The following is an 18,595-nucleotide window of genomic DNA, read 5'->3' as shown; positions in this document are numbered from 1 at the left end:
ATCCACACTTATGGTTCCTTTGTATTAACAAGCCATGCCTTTCAGTCCAAACATGGTGTCTGCAAACATTTCCCACCTCCAAGGACTGCCCCATCTCCTTAACCGCACACGTGCTCCCGCTTCAGCTGAGGACCGCATCTCCTCCGTGCAGTGCCTAAAGATGGCGGGCTCGCTCCCTTGGCCTTGCTGTGTCACCTGCTGTCGCCAGCGGAAGCAAGACAAGAGGTGATATTTAGCAGCCTTGGTATAACCTCGAGGGCCCCAAGGAAAGCTGGCACTTGGCGCTGTACCTGCTGCCATCTGCTGTCCTTTGGCTTGCAGGTGTCAGAGGCGGAAGCTGCAGTCATCTTTTCCAGGACAACATTACACCCTCGTATCACCACCAAATTCCACTCTTCTAGGACGTTTTAGCTCTCTAAAATACTCTTTCAGCTTTTATTAGATCGGTCTACTGGACAGGATATTCTCACCTGAAACTGCTTTGCTGTTCAGGTGCTGAGCAACTCCAAGGACAGATGTGCCTGTCTTGTTTCAGAGGTTCTCTACCAACCTACTGATTTCTAGTATTAGGCACAAATTTGCACCGTAGGATACCAGCTGGGCTGTATTCCTGTGTCTCTGACCTTCTTTCCACAGGGAATTCAGTCTCCAGGTCTCCTGCTGTGCTGTCAGCCACTAATCTGCAAAATTCTAGGGTCGTGTTTTGATATTCAGGAGTTTGGTGCTCAGCTGAGTTCACCCCAGCGAGCAGTCCGGGCCCTGTCTGCATCTCAGCCCTCTCGGATGCCCCAGCGTGTCGTCTCTAGCACAGCAGAAGGAGCCCTGTCCCGTGCACAACAGCCACCTGATTTTAGGGATGGTTTTAGCTGCCCAACCTCAACTCTTCCCAAAGAGACTGAGCACCCCAGCTCACCACTTGTACCTGGCACCCAAAGAGAGCAGTGAAAACATGGACACGGTCCCTGCTCTGCGGAGAAGGACAGACAGGAAAGCTGTGAGTGAGACCGGTTCATCACAGCGTGTCACCTAGGCCTTGTTAAACCTTACACAGGTCCCGGGCTGCCTTCATTTAAGCCATGGCGGCCTCTAGTAGCTGAGAGGTGGGGGCATCTCTGGGGGGGATCCCTGTGCCTGTTTCACTCCGAGCACCAGCCAGCTCCCCATCATGTGTCACAGAGAAGAGGCTGAGCCACACTCCTATTTATATCGCGTTGCTCCGGCTTTGCTATATCAGTACCAGGCTGATTCATCCAGCTGGTCTCCTGGAAGAGCCATTTCAGGTCTGTCAGCTGCCTCTTTAGTCACTTTTGCTTCTGGTGTCTCCTGTTTGAAGGTTACTGTCCCACGCTGGAGTGCAGCAAGAGCACAAATAGCCTGATATTAAATCGTGGTCAGAAAGCCTTCAGAGAAGACAAAATCCAAGCCACCAACCGTTATGAAAGAGCCTGTGGCCTGGAGTGGAAGTGTTTCACCACCTTGCCAAACATCAGCCCATTGCTTGTTTTGTCTCTCTAAATTCCTCTTCCAGTTTCTGTGGGACAGTTCTTCAGTTCCTCTCCTAAATGGCATTGCTCGCTGCACCAAGCAGCTGCAGAGACAGATGTGTCTGTCAGAACTGCTCCAATTATTGTTATTACCTACAGACTCACACCAAAAAAAACCCCCAAACACCAGAACCCTCTTCCTACCTCTTGTAGTTTTACTGTGAACCTGAACAAAGGTGATTCAAGCGGGTGTCCCACGGGTCAGTGGCAAACCTGGTCAAGCCAGACTTGATTTTAGCTGCAGAAGAGGCAGACATGGGAACACGGACACCAGAATTCCCAGGGGGATCTCTCCCGCGGCTCAGGTTCCCGGCAGGAGGGAAATGCCCAAGCGTTTGCCAAAATTTGACACAGTTTGCCACTGCTGACCACCAGGCGACCGAGCCCCCTTGGCCGTGCCCGGGCTGACAGTGGCCGTGGCCCTGGTCCTGGTCCTGGTCCTGGTCCTGGTCCTGGTCGTGGCCCCGCCCGCTCCAGGCTCCCACCCATCGCCTCATCCATATTCATGCCGCGGGGCGGGGCCCGCCCCCGAGCTTCTCCATTATTCATGCGCTTTCGCGCGCTTTTGCTGACCACGTGGGTCAGTTTTCGCGCGGGATCCGGCGGGGCAGGAGGACGCGGCGGTGATGGCGGTGAGCGGGTTGGGGGGTCACCCGCGGTTCCTCCCCGCCGCGGGGGCCCTGGCACTGCGGTCACGGTCGCGCGGGGTCCGGAGGGGATCGGGGGCGGGTGTGGGGGTGCGCTCGCCGGGGAGATTTCCCGCTGGAGAAGAGACCCGGGGCGGGGGGGGGGGGGTCGGAGCCTTTCGCCCCCGCCCGGCAGCCCCGGGCGCGGAGGGTGGGTTTCCCCCCGCTCTCCCATGCGTTTCCGCTGGCATTTGCGAGGAGAGCGAATTATTTTAATCCTCCCCGCGACAGAAGATGATCCGCGGCCCCTTCTGACTGCTGCCCCCGTTGCAGAGGCTCCTGGGGGCGCGGAGTGCCGCTGCTGGGGAGGGGGGTGCCCCTGTTACTGGTTTGTTATTAATTTGAGCTGATTTTAATGATTTTCGGTGATTTGGATTTAAATAAGGAATGATTTAGAATACCCATACAACCAGTTATGCTGCTACAAAGTCCTTTGTAAAGTCCCAGGCTCAGGCCCTGTAGGCCAGTAATAATCATTAACCAGATTTCTATTCAAAGAATAAGACTCATGAGCAGGTACTATTGTTAGGCTGCTCAGGTAAGGAGGATTTATTACCCTCTAGACCAGATGTTCTAAAAACTACATTGTGAAGCGGTCTCAAAGCATGTTAAAATTGCAATGTGAGCCAAAGTCCTTGAGCCAAGGCATTGGAGGGTCTTTCTTTTGAGTCAGTGGTCTGTGGTGGTCACAAAAGCAGCCCCCAACTCATGTCAGGTCTCAAGTGCGCATGGCTGGAAAGAGGTGGGAATAAGAAAATGAGTTATAGGAATGATCGTGTTTATGTATGAGAACTTGTTTATTATGTATTACTGTGCCCTATAGAATCAGCATGCTACATGGGTTAGGTGTGCGTTGGTGGTGAGATGACTCCCCTACGCACCTGGCGGTTAATAAAGGATGTCTGCTTCTCTACATCACGTTGGTGTCAATAAGTCCTTTTATCCCGTTTGGTGACACCCGGGGCCCCTCACCCTCTCCCCCCTGTCCTTGCAGGACTCCTCTGAGGCGCAGGCAGTGGCCACCAGCCCCATCCGCAGCTCACGCCGTGGCGATGCCTTCACGTCCAGCCCCGGCCGGGACCTGCCCCCCTTCGAGGATGAGTCTGAAGGGCTCCTGGGGACCGAGGGGCTCCCCGAAGAGGAGGAGGAGGAAGGAGAAGAGCTCATTGGGGAAGGGATGGAAAGGTAAGGAGACCGGTGGGAGCCAGCTTCTGGGACGTTGGGTCTGGGGATGGGGTTTTGCTACCGGGGTGTTGATGCAGCCTGTGACGTGGGGGGGCTCTCGGCCATGGGGGGATCCCTCTGCTGTGCCGGTGGCTGGGATGAGGGGGCCGAAGAGCTGCTGGACAGTGGAGAAAGGTCAGTGTGTTCCCCTAAAAGCTTGCCTTGCAAGCATGTGGTGTCATCGGAGTCCTGGAGGAACTGAGCAAATCGCAAGCTGGAAGCACAGTGCCATCATGATCCAGCGTGGGTAAACCAGGATCTCCCTGGACGTGTGACGGGCATCCAGCCCAGCACCTTCCTCCTGCAGGCATAAATGTTAACGTTTTTCTGCTCAGCCAGGCCTGCTGGTGAGGGGGTGAACTTTACAGTACAAAGGCTTGAATGCTGACATTCATAACCACGGTGTTGGAGCCTTCTGCACCACAGGGCATCTTCTGCCGTGAAGCGCCTTCCTGCTCAACATGTTCAGTCTTGCTGCAGAGCAACTGCCCTGACACCGACCCAACAGTAGCCAAGGAAAGTCTGGAGAAACGTTTTGTGGAGCCTGGGCTGATTCAGTGCTCTGTGTGTGTGTGTGCTAGGGACTACCGCCCCATCCCCGAGCTGGATGTGTATGAAGCTGAGGGCCTGGCCCTGGACGATGAAGATGTGGAGGAGCTGACGGCCAGCCAGCGGGAAGCTGCAGAGCGAGAAATGAGGCAGCGAGACCGCGAGCTGCAGCAGGGCATGGGCCGCATGAGGAGGGGGCTGCTTTATGGTAAGTACAGGTGAGGCTGCTGGGCCAGGCCGTCAGCCAGCCCTTGGGAGGTCCCCAGACCTCCAGAGTGTTTGATCTCTCAGTGAAATCTCTGGGCTGGGCTCCCCAGTGCATGATCCCTTTGATTTGGGCTCCCTAGGAGCTCACGTGGTGTGTTCTTCTGGTTACATGTTCACTGAGACAAAGTCAGGATCCTGGGCCTGTATCAAGGGCTTGGGATTCTCCTGAGTGTACGTTGTGGAGTTTATTGGTGTTGATGTTCCTGTAGAGACTACTGTGGGCTGGGTGGGAGGGCCTTTGATGTACTTGGAAGCCCATTCCTTGGCCTTCCTCCCTCGGTGCATTAATGGACATGACTGTGTGTTGTTGAATACAAATTTACCCCCATAAAGTCTTTAGCTACGTTGTGGAGGATGTAGCAGCCAGGCTACAACTGGATTTAGGCTGGGCCTGGGATGGCTCTTGGTGTGTACCCCAAGTTCTGAACCTCTTTGCTTCCACAGCCCGTGCAGTCCAACCGTGACTAATCAAAGAGTGGCAATGGGAATCCCAGCTCTTTAACAATTTTTCCTTCTAACACTTAGACAGTGACGATGAAGACGAAGAGCGTCCTTCGCGGAAGAGGAGGCTGGCAGAACGGGCTGCTGATGGCATGGAAGAGGAAGATGAAGACATGATTGAGAGCATTGAGAATCTGGAAGACATGAAGGGGCATTCGGTGAGGGAGTGGGTTTCCATGGCAGCTCCCCGGCTTGAGATCTACAACCGCTTCAAGAACTTCTTGAAGACCCATGTGGATGACCATGGGCACAATGTCTTCAAGGAGAGGATCAGCGACATGTGCAAAGGTAGGGCTGGGTGATTAGAGGCTCTCTCCTCTTTATGTGGGCCACGGTACTTTGCAGTGATCCAGTCCATAGGTGGATTTTTTCTGCCTGCCCTGTTTGTCCCAGACATTGAGTCAGCACTTTAAGAAACCCGGATGCTGATGGGGATAAATGAATAATGGAAACATGTCTGCTATCTTCTTTGATTCTGGCTGACTAATTAGAAGGCCCCCTGGCATCTGCTACTCATTAATATTCATATCGTAGAAATGCTATCAAAAGAATGTGTGGGGCAGCAGACAGTGGTCTGCAAGTTTGCGATCTGAAAGAGAGAACAATGGCTTGCTGTCTGTGCCAGTTACTTTCTCACACTGGAAACTGGATTATCCAGCGAGGGGACACAAATAGACCTTGTGACTTTGAAAACCATGTCAGTGTTGTAGCCCTGAATTCTGACTAGGCACTGCCAGAAGAAGCAGTCATTAAGGCTGTCACAGATAAATTTTAAAAGCAGAAATTGTCGTATCTAGGAACAGCTCATGTAACTGCAGTTGTTTGTATTTCTTCTTTATACTGAGGCAGAACCTCCAGAAGCTTGAGTGGTGGATCAGGGTCAGTGTTATACAGCTGGGAGATGAAAGGCATTTGTCTTCTCCCTTTCTAGGAACGAGAGACACTGGAGTTTTTTTGCCAGCCATTCAGCACAGTTGTCTCTCCTATTAACTTGTGTTTCCTGGAGGCTTGTGGGAGAGTTGTGTGTTGGGCTGAGGCTTTTGAGTCTCAGGAACACTGAGCCTGGGAAGTATCTGTGCTGAACTGGAGAAGAACAATCACAGGCTTGGTACTGATGAAGAAATTGTCAGAGAAATAAATTAAAAAGAGTTTTCCAGCCATTTTCAAGTTGTTGACCCCTAAACATTTTTCAGGGAAGCTGCAGACATCTGCAAACTGCAACTCGCAGTCCTGACGCTCTTTTGCACTCCTTGAGGAGCTGAAAATACAATTCACCTCATCTTTTTCTTAAGAGAACAGAGAGAGTCTGGTGGTGAACTATGAGGATCTGGCAGCCCAGGAACACGTCCTTGCCTACTTTCTGCCTGAGGCCCCAGCAGAAATGCTGAAGATCTTTGATGAGGCAGCCAAGGAAGTGGTGTTGGCCATGTACCCCAAATATGATCGCATTGCTCAGGAGATCCATGTCCGTATCTCCTACCTCCCTCTGGTGGAAGAGCTGCGGTCGCTCAGGTAAGGAGCAGAATTACCAGCAGTAGCTTCTGTGAATTCTGTAATTCAGTGGCCAGAAGCAGGCTTTGGGGTGCTCGGGATGACTCATCTGCTAGCTAAACCTCTGGATAAGTCCAGCAGGATGCCTGAGCTTATTACAGGAAAAAAAAAAGTCATATTAAGGATGAACTTTCAGTGTCCCCAAGGTAAAACACAAACCTGGGTAGAAGACTACTGATAACTGTTTCTCACTAGGCCTTTGGGGGTTGTACCTTGTAGCGAGAGTATTTCTGCAGGGTGTTCTACTTTCTGTGCCCTGCAGGCATCCAGCATCTCTGTGTCTCTCCTCAGGCAACTGCACTTGAATCAGTTGATCCGGACCAGCGGAGTGGTGACGAGTTGCACAGGGGTCCTACCTCAGCTCAGCATGGTCAAATATAACTGCAGCAAGTGCAGCTTCATCCTGGGACCCTTCTTCCAGTCCCAGAACCAGGAGGTGAAACCCGGTTCTTGTCCAGAGTGTCAGTCTCTGGGCCCCTTTGAAATCAACATGGAAGAGGTAAGAGATGTGCTTGCCTGGCTCGTCCTGCCCTCACTCTCACGCTGCCTGTTCCTCCCAGCCCGGCCTTGGCTCCCACCCTCTGAACAGGCTTGGTGCCGGGAGGGGGGTCTACTGCCATATCCAGGGGTCTGTGAAGGTAGATCTTGGGTATTTGAGCTCTTGACCTAGAATCTGCCCAATTTAGCAGCCAAAAGTCATTTATTGCCTCATTGTAAGTGTTTGGGCGGAATCTTTTGCCACACTCTGTGGTATGCAGTTACCTTTCCATATTGTAGAAATGCAGACACAGACTGTCCAGCCCTCCTCCTTCCCAGGTTAGGTCAGTATTTCCTGATCTGCCAGCTAAGGAAACTAGAGGACAGTAGCAAAATCATCGATATGGAGCTTCCTGACTTTCATTCTTTGGTTTGATATCTCGAAGTGTCACAAGTGGAGCACTCTTCTCCCAGGAACCGGTCTAGTACTTGGGTGGACAAACACTGTGGAGGCTGAAACACAGTGGTGAGATGTGGCAAAGTGCTTTCCTCTCCCCATTGTTGCCCATCACGCCCTGGAATTGCTCCTCACAACCTCCATCCTCTCATGCCCATAGTTTTCTAACCATAGTAAATCTCTGAATGGGGCTTCTCTGGTGAGGTGCCTTTGAGAAGCATCGGCTGTGCTGATGCCCACCAGACTTGCTGGGTAACTTTTATTTTGTTGCTTCAGACAGTCTACCAGAACTATCAGCGCATCAAAATCCAGGAGAGCCCTGGGAAGGTGGCTGCTGGCAGGCTGCCCCGCTCCAAGGATGCCATTCTTCTTGCTGATCTGGTCGACAGCTGCAAGCCAGGGGATGAGATTGTGAGTATGTTGTGAGAACGTTATCGATGGTCTAGACGAGGGGATCGAGTGCCCCCTCGGTAAGTTTGCAGACGACACCCACTTGGGTGGGAGTGTTGATCTGCTCGAGGGTAGGGAGGCTCTGCAGAGGGATCTGGACAGGCTGGAGCAATGGGCTGAGGCCAACTGGAGGAGTTTCACTAAGGCCAAATGCCGGGTGCTGCACTTGGGCCACAACAACCCCCAGCAGCGCTACAGGCTTGGGGAGGAGTGGCTGGAGAGCTGCCAGTCAGAGAGGGACCTGGGGGGATTGATAATGAGCCAGCAGTGTGCCCAGGTAGTCAAGAAGGCCAATGGTATCCTGACTTGTATCAGCACTAGCGTGGCCAGCAGGGACAGGGAAGGGATCTTACCCCTGTGCTCAGCACTGGTGAGGCTGCCCCTCGATGACTGGGTTCAATTTTGGGCCCCTCACTGCAAAAAGGCAATTGAATGACTCGAGCGTGTCCAGAGAAGGGCAACGGAGCTGGTGCAGGGTCTGGAGCACAGGTCTGATGGGGAGAGGCTGAGGGAACTGGGGGGTTTAGTCTGGAGAAGAGGAGGCTGACGGGAGACCTCATGGCCCTCTACAACTCCCTGAAAGGAGGGTGCAGAGAGGGGGGATGAGTCTCTTGAGCCAAGGAACAGGTGCCAGGCCAAGAGGGAATGGCCTCAAGCTGCGCCAGGGCAGGGTCAGACTGGCTCTTAGGAAGGATTTCTTTGCAGAAGGGGTTGTTGGGCGTTGGAATGGGCTGCCCAGGGCAGGGGGGGAGTCCCCATCCCTGGAGGGGTTGAAGAGTCGGGTTGACCCAGCGCTGAGGTATCTGGTGGAGTTGAGAACGGTCAGTGTGAGGTTCATGGTTGGACTGGAGGATCTTCAAGGTCTTTTCCAACCTGGATGATTCTGTGAACTGAAGTGTGAGGTGAGCACAGAGTGTTTTTGAGCTCTGACAATGACATCACAGGCACATCTGTGGGGATGTGGTGAGGGATTGTCCTGAGATGCATTTGAGAGGGGGTCTGTGTGGTCCTCTTCAGGCACTGACACACCATCTTCTGGTTCCCAGGAGCTAACGGGGATCTACCACAACAACTATGACGGCTCCTTGAACACTGCCAATGGGTTCCCAGTGTTCGCAACCGTGATCCTGGCCAACCACATCACCAAGAAGGACAACAAGCTGGCGATTGGCGAACTGACTGATGAAGACGTGAAAGTGATTGTGGGTCTGTCCAAGGATGAGCAAATTGGGGAGAAGGTGGGTCGGCCTCAGACGTCCCTTCTTTTCCTGTTGATCGCTTGCCATCACCTGGCAGCTGGATCAGAAAGTGATGAAAGGTGTGGGCTGGCTGAACAGTGGTTAAAGAAACTTCTGGAAATCTCAGTTCCCTCTGAATGGTCTTCTGTAGCTCTCGGACAGCTGTTGATGAGAGTGAGCTGTAGGAGGGAAGTAAATAAGAAACTTTCATTGTACTTTTGAGGGTCACGTTTTCTGTTTCTCCCCTTCATTCTCTGAGCCTTCCACTTGACAACAGGACTGGAAGACGAGTGGGAGGCACTCAGACTCTGCTTACATCTGATCCTAGTTTTCTCTCCCCATACCTTGAAAGCAAAGTGAGAGAAGTGTTCTCAGGGGCCAGTGCTTGCTTCTCCAGTCCCCTTAAAGGGATGTTATTAACTAGCTTAAGCCATGCTAGAGATCTTAGCTTTGCTTCTCTCTGCATGCTAAGACCTGACTCCAGCACTTGAAAGAACAAAGCTCCTGGACTGGTGCATGTTCAACCTCTCTTGGGTCAGGTTTAAGCTCTAATACAGGGACCTCCCTCTGTTGCCTTGGTCATGCTGGTTTTATATTGACTCCCAGTGGGTGGAGCAGCTTCAATTGAGCCAGGACTGGTTTTTAACGTCAGTACTCTCCAGCGTCAGTCTGTTATCAGAACACCCTTGAGAAAATAACCCAGTTGTTCATAATACTTAACCATGATGACAATTCATGTGCAGCATAGCCCATTCAGCTACTATCATGTGTAGTGAGTAAGTCTCAGATCAAGGTCTCCAGCTTTGCAACAGCTGATAACAGTCACTGTGATGTACTTTGTGTACAGCAGGAGTGTGGAGGCAGTGACAGCAGCTTCCAGCACCAGACTACACAGTCTGCGATGTCCCAACAGCCCCATTTTTGTGAAGCACCTTTAGGGGACTGTGGGTGGGTAGTTACCTTTGAAAAAGCCCCTCACTTTGGATAATAAAAGACACTTTGGCTACAACAGTGTCAGAAGGGTAACCGTAGTTACACCACCTTGCTGATATTCCTGCCAAATTCTCTCCAGAATGGGAAATGATATTCCCTGGACAACTCCTCTGGTTTTCCTTTCAGATTTTTGCCAGCATTGCCCCATCTATTTACGGGCATGAAGATATCAAGAGGGGCTTGGCTTTAGCTCTCTTTGGTGGAGAGCCCAAAAACCCAGGTGAGTGTCACTTGTGTCCCTTGGGGCCGCTTTGCTCAGCGGGAGGCAAATGGATCTGGGTTTGTCTGCAGTGTGGCAGTGAGAATGGTTCGAGTTGTGTGTGTGTCTGGTGACAGATGAGGTAACAGACTGAAGGATAGCTGATGGAAGCGGCTGCTTTTATCACATTGAAAACTCTGGTGTGACAGTAGAAACACTAAGACTGAAAACAGCTCCTGCTGCAAACCTGGGCAAGTTTTTATCCCTCCTCCTCCTCTAGGAGGTTGTGTTTGATGCCCTGTCAGAGGTTTGACCTGTCGGTGCCATGATTTGTTATTGTCTCCTTAGAAGGATGTCTTCAGCAAGGTCAGAAATGCTGTTCTACACATGTGACCGCCTCCAAAGCTGACTTTCTTTTTCTCTCAACTTCCCTGTGAGGTGTTTCCCTGCCTACTCTTTGCCTTCCCTTCAGCTCCGTGGTGTTCAGGGCAGGGTTGATGTCAGGCCACGCGCTCAGCTGCTGATGTGTCTCTCCTATTCCTGTTGTAGGCGGCAAACACAAAGTCCGTGGTGACATCAATGTGCTTCTGTGTGGAGACCCCGGTACTGCGAAATCACAGTTTCTGAAGTACATAGAGAAGGCGTCTAGCAGAGCCATCTTCACCACCGGCCAGGGTGCTTCTGCTGTGGGCCTCACAGCCTATGTCCAGAGGCACCCAGTCAGCAAGGAGTGGACGTTGGAGGCGGGAGCCCTCGTGCTGGCTGACAGAGGTGTCTGCCTGATCGATGAATTCGACAAGGTGAGTCCCGCTTTCACTTCTGCGGGAAGGCTTAGCTCTGGAGGGACCAGCTGCAGCCTCTGAGAATGAGGAGACTATAACTTGGGGTGCCGTCTCCCAGCTGACTGAGATTCCTGCAGTTTGCTTAGGCCCTTATTAGTCTATAGAGCAGTTTGTTACCTGTTCAGAGCATCAGGAGCTGACTCCCCTTGGTGTGCTGGGCAATGGGTATAGACATAGATTCAGTTTAAGTCATTCTTGCTTTCTCATAGATGAATGATCAAGATAGGACCAGCATCCACGAGGCCATGGAGCAGCAAAGCATTTCCATCTCAAAAGCAGGCATCGTTACATCCTTGCAAGCTCGCTGCACTGTTATTGCTGCTGCCAATCCCATAGGTAAGTGCTGAGAGGCCACAGGACCGTCGCAGGGCTCCAGCGTGAGTGCTGCTGTCCTGAGAACTGTGGCACAGCCTCCCCTCCCTCTGCCTGCTTTCTCCAGATCTCTCTGTGCAGGAGAGTCTGCTTGCTTCAAAGCTTCAGCCCTAGAGCCTGTGTTTGACTTTAATACTTGTCTCTGTGTTCCAGGCGGGCGATACGACCCGTCATTGACTTTCTCGGAGAATGTAGACCTGACTGAGCCCATCATCTCTCGATTCGATATCCTGTGCGTGGTGAGAGACACGGTGGACCCTGTGCAGGTATGAGCTGTGCTGTGACTCTGAGCTTGTGCAGGGCTTGTCACGCTACTGTTGGGCGACTGCGGCTGAGCATCCCGCTGAGTTTGGCTAGCCAGCGAGGGTTTACAGGGTCTGTTGTTCCACTGCTCTCTTGTAGGATGAAATGCTTGCCCGGTTCGTTGTTGGCAGCCATGTCAAGCACCACCCGGGTAGCAAGGAGGCAGTGAATGGGGACGCCAGTGAGGTCACTCTGCCCAACACATACGGGGTTGAACCCATTCCCCAGGAGATCCTGAGGAAATACATCATCTATGCCAAAGAAAAGGTCCACCCTAAACTCAACCAGATGGACCAGGACAAAGTGGCCCGGATGTACAGTGACCTGAGGAAAGAGTCTATGGTGAGAATACTGAGGAAAGGGGGGAGGAAGTTTGTATGTAGACTGCAAATCAGCCTGAGACTGCTCCAGCATTTGTTGACACATTCTTGCCATTCCCGTCACAAAAGTCTGTGCCACTGTTTTGTGAGAGACGGGCGGATCCTGCAGTGTCTGCTGAACAGATGATTCTTCATCTAAATGCAGAGTCTTGCCTGTGGTTATCTGTGGACTGGACACATGTACTAGTGACTGTCACGGCAAAATCCTCTTATTGTCACCCAGTCTGGCAGCCCCACGGGAGGGGATGTTTGTGTTCAGTCAGACCCATATGCTCCTGGTACAGTACAGGGAGCTCTTCTGTGCAGAAATGCCCTTCTCTTGTCCGTGGGATCTTTCAGGCTCGTTTCGTTGTCTCCCTGTGGAAGTGGAATTTGTTGACATCAGAAGGAGATTTTTTGAGCTTGGGAAAACTCTCTTACCTTTTTTAACTGGCTTTTTGTTTCTTTACCCCCTCCTAAAAGTTGCTGGAGGAAACAAGGCACTGAATAATGGCAAAGAGGGACCCCACATAGCATCCCCTCGCGCCCCGCTGAGTTAAAATGTTGAGCAGGGAGCTTGTCCCAGCCTGTGCAGCGCCTCCTTAGGCTCAGCATCCTCAGAGGTCCAGGAGCAGCTCCCTGCAGCTTTGTGAAGTGGGTCCTGGGCCAGAATCCACCTGTCTTGCCCCGTGTCTGTTATCCTTCGGTAAGGAATTGCCTCCTCCTGTCCCCCCTCAGGCAACCGGCAGCATCCCCATCACTGTGCGTCACATCGAGTCCATGATCCGGATGGCCGAGGCTCACGCCCGCATGCACCTGCGGGACTACGTGGTGGAAGACGACGTCAACATGGCCATCCGGGTGATGCTGGAGAGCTTCATCGACACGCAGAAGTTCAGCGTCATGCGGAGCATGCGCAAGGTGAGCGCCGGCTGAGCCAAGGGAGGCAGCTGCACCCCGGATGCTGTGGGTTCCGCTGCAGCCTCCTTGCCCAGCCCTGGCTGTGGGAAGAGACATTTCCAGGCTCTGCAGGGCTCTGTCCTGCAGAGTCGGGCGCTGAGCCCCTGCAAATGGAGTGCTGTGAGCCTGAAGGTGCTGCTACGTCAGTGTCCTTCGTTAGCCTGTGGTGGGGCAGTGTTTTTGTTGGGGATGAGAAGGAAGTGTGCCCCAAGCCTCTGCATCGAAAGCACTGCCACCTCTCTCTCTTCTTTTTTTTGACACCTTCCCTGCTATTTTGGCACAGGGCTCCCACTGCTGCTGACAGTGATCAAGCCCGAGCAGGCAGTTTCTTCACGTTTTTTCTGGGGCTCCTCAGGGGACAGTTAACCCGAGGGCAGCACTCACTGTGGTTTAGTGCCCAGTCTGCCCTTTTCTCTGAGTGGTAGGGGCTGGCTCCAAACAGCTCTTGGCTGGCCACAGCCTGGCATTTATCCGCTCCAAGTGTTTGCCCTCAGTCTGGACGACTTGTGGCCTCTTTCTTTGGCTGCAGACCTCCAGCCAAGTGCGAGCGTCTGCTGCGGAGGCACAGGACAGTCTGGATTAAGGGAAGCTGCTCCCCACCTTCCCCAGGGCCGGCCCTCCTGTGGCTGCTCCCCCCCCAGGCAACACACCCCAGCAGTGCACTGCCAGCACCCCAGAGCTCCAGGGCTGGTGAGGAGGCCCCTTCAGAAGTGTTTAATGGGTCTAAGAGCAGCCGGTAGAGTGTCGTGGCTGCCACAGGGCTGTGTTTTAACCACATGTGCAGGCGGCAGCTTGGCAAGGCAGAAGTCCCTCAAGAGATGTTAAAAGCGCAGGTGACAGCACTGTCACTTGGTTCCCCTTGTGCTCAGTGGGAGGAGGGGGGTGGGTTGGTGTTGGGCACAGGAGACCACAGGACGTCACTGGGTTCCTGACCACCCTCTTGGCTCATCTCATCCTCCCTCCCAGACGTTCTCCCGCTACCTCGCATTCAAGCGAGACAACAATGAGCTGCTGCTGTTCATCCTGAAGCAGCTGGTGGCAGAGCAGGTGATGTACCAGCGGAACCGCTACGGGGCCCAGCAAGACACCATAGAAGTCCCAGAGAAGGACCTGGTGGATAAGGTACGGGCTTATCGTAACAAGCCTTCTCTGGGTTTGGTTCCTGCTCTCTGCAGCCTCTGTACCAGAGGTGTTCTCAGACTTGTAACTTCCCTTCCTGAGGTATGGTACCAGAAAAAAATGGTGTTACTCAATGTAACCCAGAATCGGGGCTGTCTCATCTGTCTCTGCTCCTCTTGTGCCTTATTCTTCCTCCCCAATTTTCAGGCACCCCCATAAAGCTTTGGGTTTGGAGGGGTAAATCCTGCAGTGCGGCTGGTGCTTTGCAGGTGAACGAGGACACAAGTTCCCTGGCACCTCTGTTTGAAGAAGCAACGAGCAGGAAAATCTCTGCTTGTATGAACTTTCCCAATCCCCCCTGAGGCTCACCCTCCTCCTCCTTAATGCATCCTTATCCTGGTCCAGAGGCTGCGCTCCTGGCTCTGCCTTTCTGTGCTATGTCTTGACCTTGCTTGGCACTAAAGCAGTATTTGATTCCTGGGTTGCTGCTTTTCTGCTCCTTGCATCAAATGTGCAGAGTAGCTACTTCCAGCTTGGTGCTGCCGGTGTGACCCCCCTCAGTCAGAGGTCTCCTGCAAAGCTGTTTCCCACTGGGTGAGGTATTAGGGGCTTTTGAATAGTAGTTATGTTCTATCTCTAGTGGAGGTAAAAGGACAAGCTGGGAGCAGGCAGATGCTGAGCCAGCATCCTCCCTTTGCTCAGCTCAGCTCTGCCAGCGCTCCTTCCCTCCTGACCTGCAGCCTCCCCTGCTACTGCAGTTCTGGTTCCTGCTGAGCAGAGCAGAGATTGCTGACTGACACATTTATGCAGCCTCTGCTATGGAAAACCACATGGTTCTGATTTTTATTTTTATTTTTTTTTTAAATATTCCTCCTCCTCCCAGGCCCGGCAGATCAACATCCACAACCTCTCTGCCTTCTACGACAGTGAAGTGTTCAAGATGAACAGGTTCAGCCGGGACGTGAAGCGGAAGCTGATTGTCCAGCAGTTCTGAGGCTGGCCGCGGCGTTCGGCTCCTGTGAGACGAGACCTTCCTCCTGCAGCCCTCCCAGGGGCACCGCAGAGATAGTGATCCAGAGGGACTAAGCTGCACATTCTCTTGCTCGCTTTGTGCCTTATGGATTAAGGGAATGCTGAGCTGCTGAAGACCTTGTAAATAGAACAGAATTAATTAGCTAAATGCTCAGCCAAGTCCGTTTAGCAGCTTCGTTCACTGTTTTGCCTTGTGGCTAAGCACAACAGGGAGGGAACTGCTGGCCACATAGATGTTTGCTGTTTGTTTGTCGCTAGTTGTTAGGGGCTCATCTGCAGGAGGGACCAAGTGGTTGCATTCGAAAAGCATTTGCCTTATCCATGCCCCTTGGACTATTAGCACCCTCAGGGATTCTCTTTTCCCATCTCTGGCGACTGTGCAGCCTCCTGGGTGATAACTGAGACTGCTTTCAACTCACCGTGACCCAGCCAGCCTCAGCTCCGGGCCTTTGTGCCTGACACTTGACATTTCCCCAGGTGCCCACGTGGGTTGACCTTGTGCTTGGTTTCTGCAAGGGAGGGAGGGTTGCAGAGGAAGAGGAGAACTGAAATAAAACATAACTATTTCTAATATTAGTGATGATCTGTATGGGCAGTGAAAGCTCCTTCAGTACATGCTGGCAGTCTCTAGAAGCCTTGGGAAGGGGCTTCCCCTGCCTTACTGGGTGTAAGGGGGCAGCAGATGTGAATTTGTGGCTGGACCGAAGTGCTCTCATCCCATTTGTTGAGGGTGGAGTACCCATGGTGCTGGTTTGGGGAGCAGCAGCGGAGGAGCCCTGAGCTGGAGGTGCTTGGGGAAGACAGGATGGGCTCAGTGTTCACATGCAATTTTCTTACTGTGTGCATTTTAAATACATGTTTTTTTCAATACTTCTGCCTTTCTTCCTGTTTTGGGAACTCCTGCAGTGACGGGGGAAGGAAGAGTGTGAGCAACCTGGGTGCTGGACCAGCTGCTCAGCAGTTTGTGGGGTTGGGTTTGGGTGCAAACACATCCTGTGTTTGCTCTTCAAGATAGTAGGAAGGGCCCATGCTGGGGTCTCAGTTACTGCACATCTTCACTGTGGATAGGTACCAGGACACGCTTGTCTACAGGACAGTGTCACAAATGCTACCTTTCTCACCAAGAGCCTGTCTGCTGTGGCTCCTTCCCTGTCTTGCCTGCTTTTTGGAGCACTGATGCCATCCTGTAAATGTTTTAGTCACCTTGAGACTGTCCCATCATGGATCTCCCACATCCCTTCCTTTCCCACTGGGGTTAGACAATCTTGATCTCATGTCTTGGCTGCCACGTGAATTCCAGTCTGGGAGAAGCAGTAAACCCTCTCCCAGACACAGCTGAAGTCTGTAGTGGATGTGCTTTGCCTGGCTAGAGTTATGGGACAGTGAGGCATCTCCTGCCTGTGCTCCAGAGAATTTGTAAGCTGGCTGCTGCGGTTCTGTGCTGGCCAAGCAGACGCGTCCCTGGCTGCCGACACGGTGGGGTTTGTCATGGTGATGTGCGTGCGTGTGTGTCCTCTCGGCCGGGTTGCTACTCCGGACCTAGCAGTGCTTGAACCCTGCTGCGGGCTTAGCACATGACTCTCAGCCTGAAACTGGCTCCGCGTGTTGCCTTCTCTGTCTGCCAGCTCCCTCCTGTGTATTTGTTTAACTGTTTTGGCTGGGTTTTTTCCCTTCCCGCTGGGGTCTCTGTCTAACAGGGCTTTCCGCAGGGCAGCCTGTAGAGACACTTTCCTGGCACGCCTTCCTTGCCTGAGCTACTCCTTTGCCCCCTGAATGTGTGTGCCCAGGTCGGTTGTGCTGGGGATGGCAGAGCTGCGGTGCCTGGAGCCGCAGGGTGAGGCCCAGTGTGGTTCCTCGGGGCTGGGCACAGAGCTGTTAGCCCCTCACCTCCTCGTGCCAGAGGCCACAGGCAGAGGCCATCCCTCTGGAGAGTGCTTGCAAGCTGTGCCTGGTGCTGCAGGAACTCACAGACCTCGCTGGGGAAAGTGCTGGCCCTGAGATAGCAAAACCAGGGATGAAACAAGCTGGTCGAGCAAACTGAACTTGTGTGTGGTGGGGGTGAACGGTGGGTGCGAGAGGAGAAAGAGGCTTTGTGCTGCACTGGAGAAATACAAAATGCTTCCTAAACACTTGCAACCTTGTGAAGCCTCTGCTATGCCTGTAGCGGCCCACACAGAGTTAAATATGTGGCCAAGTGTGTCACCTCAAACCATGAGAGAAGACACAGGAATGAAGTGACATAGGGTTGAGCCAGCGCTGAGGTATCTGGTGGAGTTGAGAACGGTCAGTGTGAGGTTCATGGTTGGACTGGAGGATCTTCAAGGGGTTTTCCAGCCTGGATGATTCTGTGATTCTGTGAGGTGGGACTCCTGATTTCCCCAGCTCCTTGCCCTGCTGCTGGACAGGGCTGTTGACAGTCACCCTTCAGTTTTGTCCTACACCTTCTGCCTCCTGTGCTCTGGTCCCACTCTACTTGGCACACAGTGTGAGCAGTGGCAGCAGAGAGATGCCATTGTTGGAGTTGCTTGTTTGTCACTTTGCTCACTCTGCCTCCTCCTGAATACTCACTACAAAGGCAGTTACGCCCTCCCACCTTGTTGTGTTGCCAGCATCCAGCAGAGCGATGAATTCTTGCAGCTGCGCCCTTGCTAATGTTGGCATCAGCCACTCAGTGGAGTGTTAATGCCAGTCTGAAGGCATTTTCCTCCTCCCACAGCCACTGAGCTTTTCAGGTTCCCTGGAGCAAGTTTTGGCTGTTGACAGCATCAGGTGTCTGGTCTGGACAGGGGTGCAAACAGGGGTGAAAGCAAATGCTGCTTTAACCAGGGATGGCCTTGCCAGGGGGCATGTTCCAGCTGAACCTAGCAAGGATTTTACTGCAGGGCTCTAGCGATCGGCAAGCCAAGCTGCGCTCCAGTGAAACGAGGAGTTGCTCCCCTGACAACCTAGAGTTTAGCCAAGCTCGAGCACTGGGCTTCTTGCTGCTGGGATCTGAAAATTGCACAGTGCCTCTGACAACCTGGGCCAAAAGCAAGAATCCCGGGGAGGTGAGGTTTGTCCACAACAGGCTGCGCCTGGGCTCAGATGCAGGATGATGAGGGTGCTCCTTGCAAAGCCTTGCGAAGCCAGGTAGTGTCCCTTCTAGTGGTCATTCCCCCCTTGGGACTGTGGGTGCTGGCAAATGCTGGGGGGTCCTGGCTTGGAAGAGCATCTTGATTTGAAAAGGGCATGATGGGCCAGATCGTGATCCAGTTTAATTTGAACACGCTGTGTGCACACTCCTGAGAGAGCAGCTCCTCTCTCTGCATCTCATCAGAAGCTGTTTGACCTTAGCCCAGCACAGAGCACACACACACACACACAAACAGTGCATACGTGCTGCTCGGGGTGCATGAGCAGGTGCCTGCAGATAACCAGCTAATACATGAGGGTATGTGATGGGGAAAAAGGGGGAGACAAGCCCCCTCCCCTT

The 18,595-nt window shown here is 52.9% G+C and overlaps 1 protein-coding gene across 1 annotated transcript; it reads left to right on the top strand.

Annotated features, from left to right (window-relative positions):
• Nucleotides 1–2,113: 2,113 nt before the first annotated feature.
• On the top strand, nucleotides 2,114–15,993 carry MCM2 (minichromosome maintenance complex component 2). The gene is made up of 16 exons (XM_074836800.1): nucleotides 2,114–2,176; nucleotides 3,225–3,415; nucleotides 4,036–4,211; nucleotides 4,796–5,059; nucleotides 6,064–6,283; nucleotides 6,614–6,821; nucleotides 7,533–7,667; nucleotides 8,753–8,944; nucleotides 10,064–10,157; nucleotides 10,686–10,936; nucleotides 11,188–11,314; nucleotides 11,504–11,616; nucleotides 11,753–11,995; nucleotides 12,751–12,933; nucleotides 13,939–14,094; nucleotides 14,975–15,993. Exons 1-16 carry the CDS (start codon nucleotides 2,171–2,173, stop codon nucleotides 15,083–15,085), a joined length of 2,670 nt encoding a protein of 889 aa, XP_074692901.1. The 5' UTR covers nucleotides 2,114–2,170; the 3' UTR covers nucleotides 15,086–15,993.
• The last annotated feature ends 2,602 nt before the right edge of the window (nucleotides 15,994–18,595 follow it).

This window comes from Strix aluco, chromosome 11 (assembly GCF_031877795.1).
Source record: "Strix aluco isolate bStrAlu1 chromosome 11, bStrAlu1.hap1, whole genome shotgun sequence".
In the NCBI taxonomy this organism is placed as follows: Eukaryota; Metazoa; Chordata; class Aves; order Strigiformes; family Strigidae; genus Strix; species Strix aluco.
This window is presented reverse-complemented; position numbering and strand designations above follow the sequence as displayed.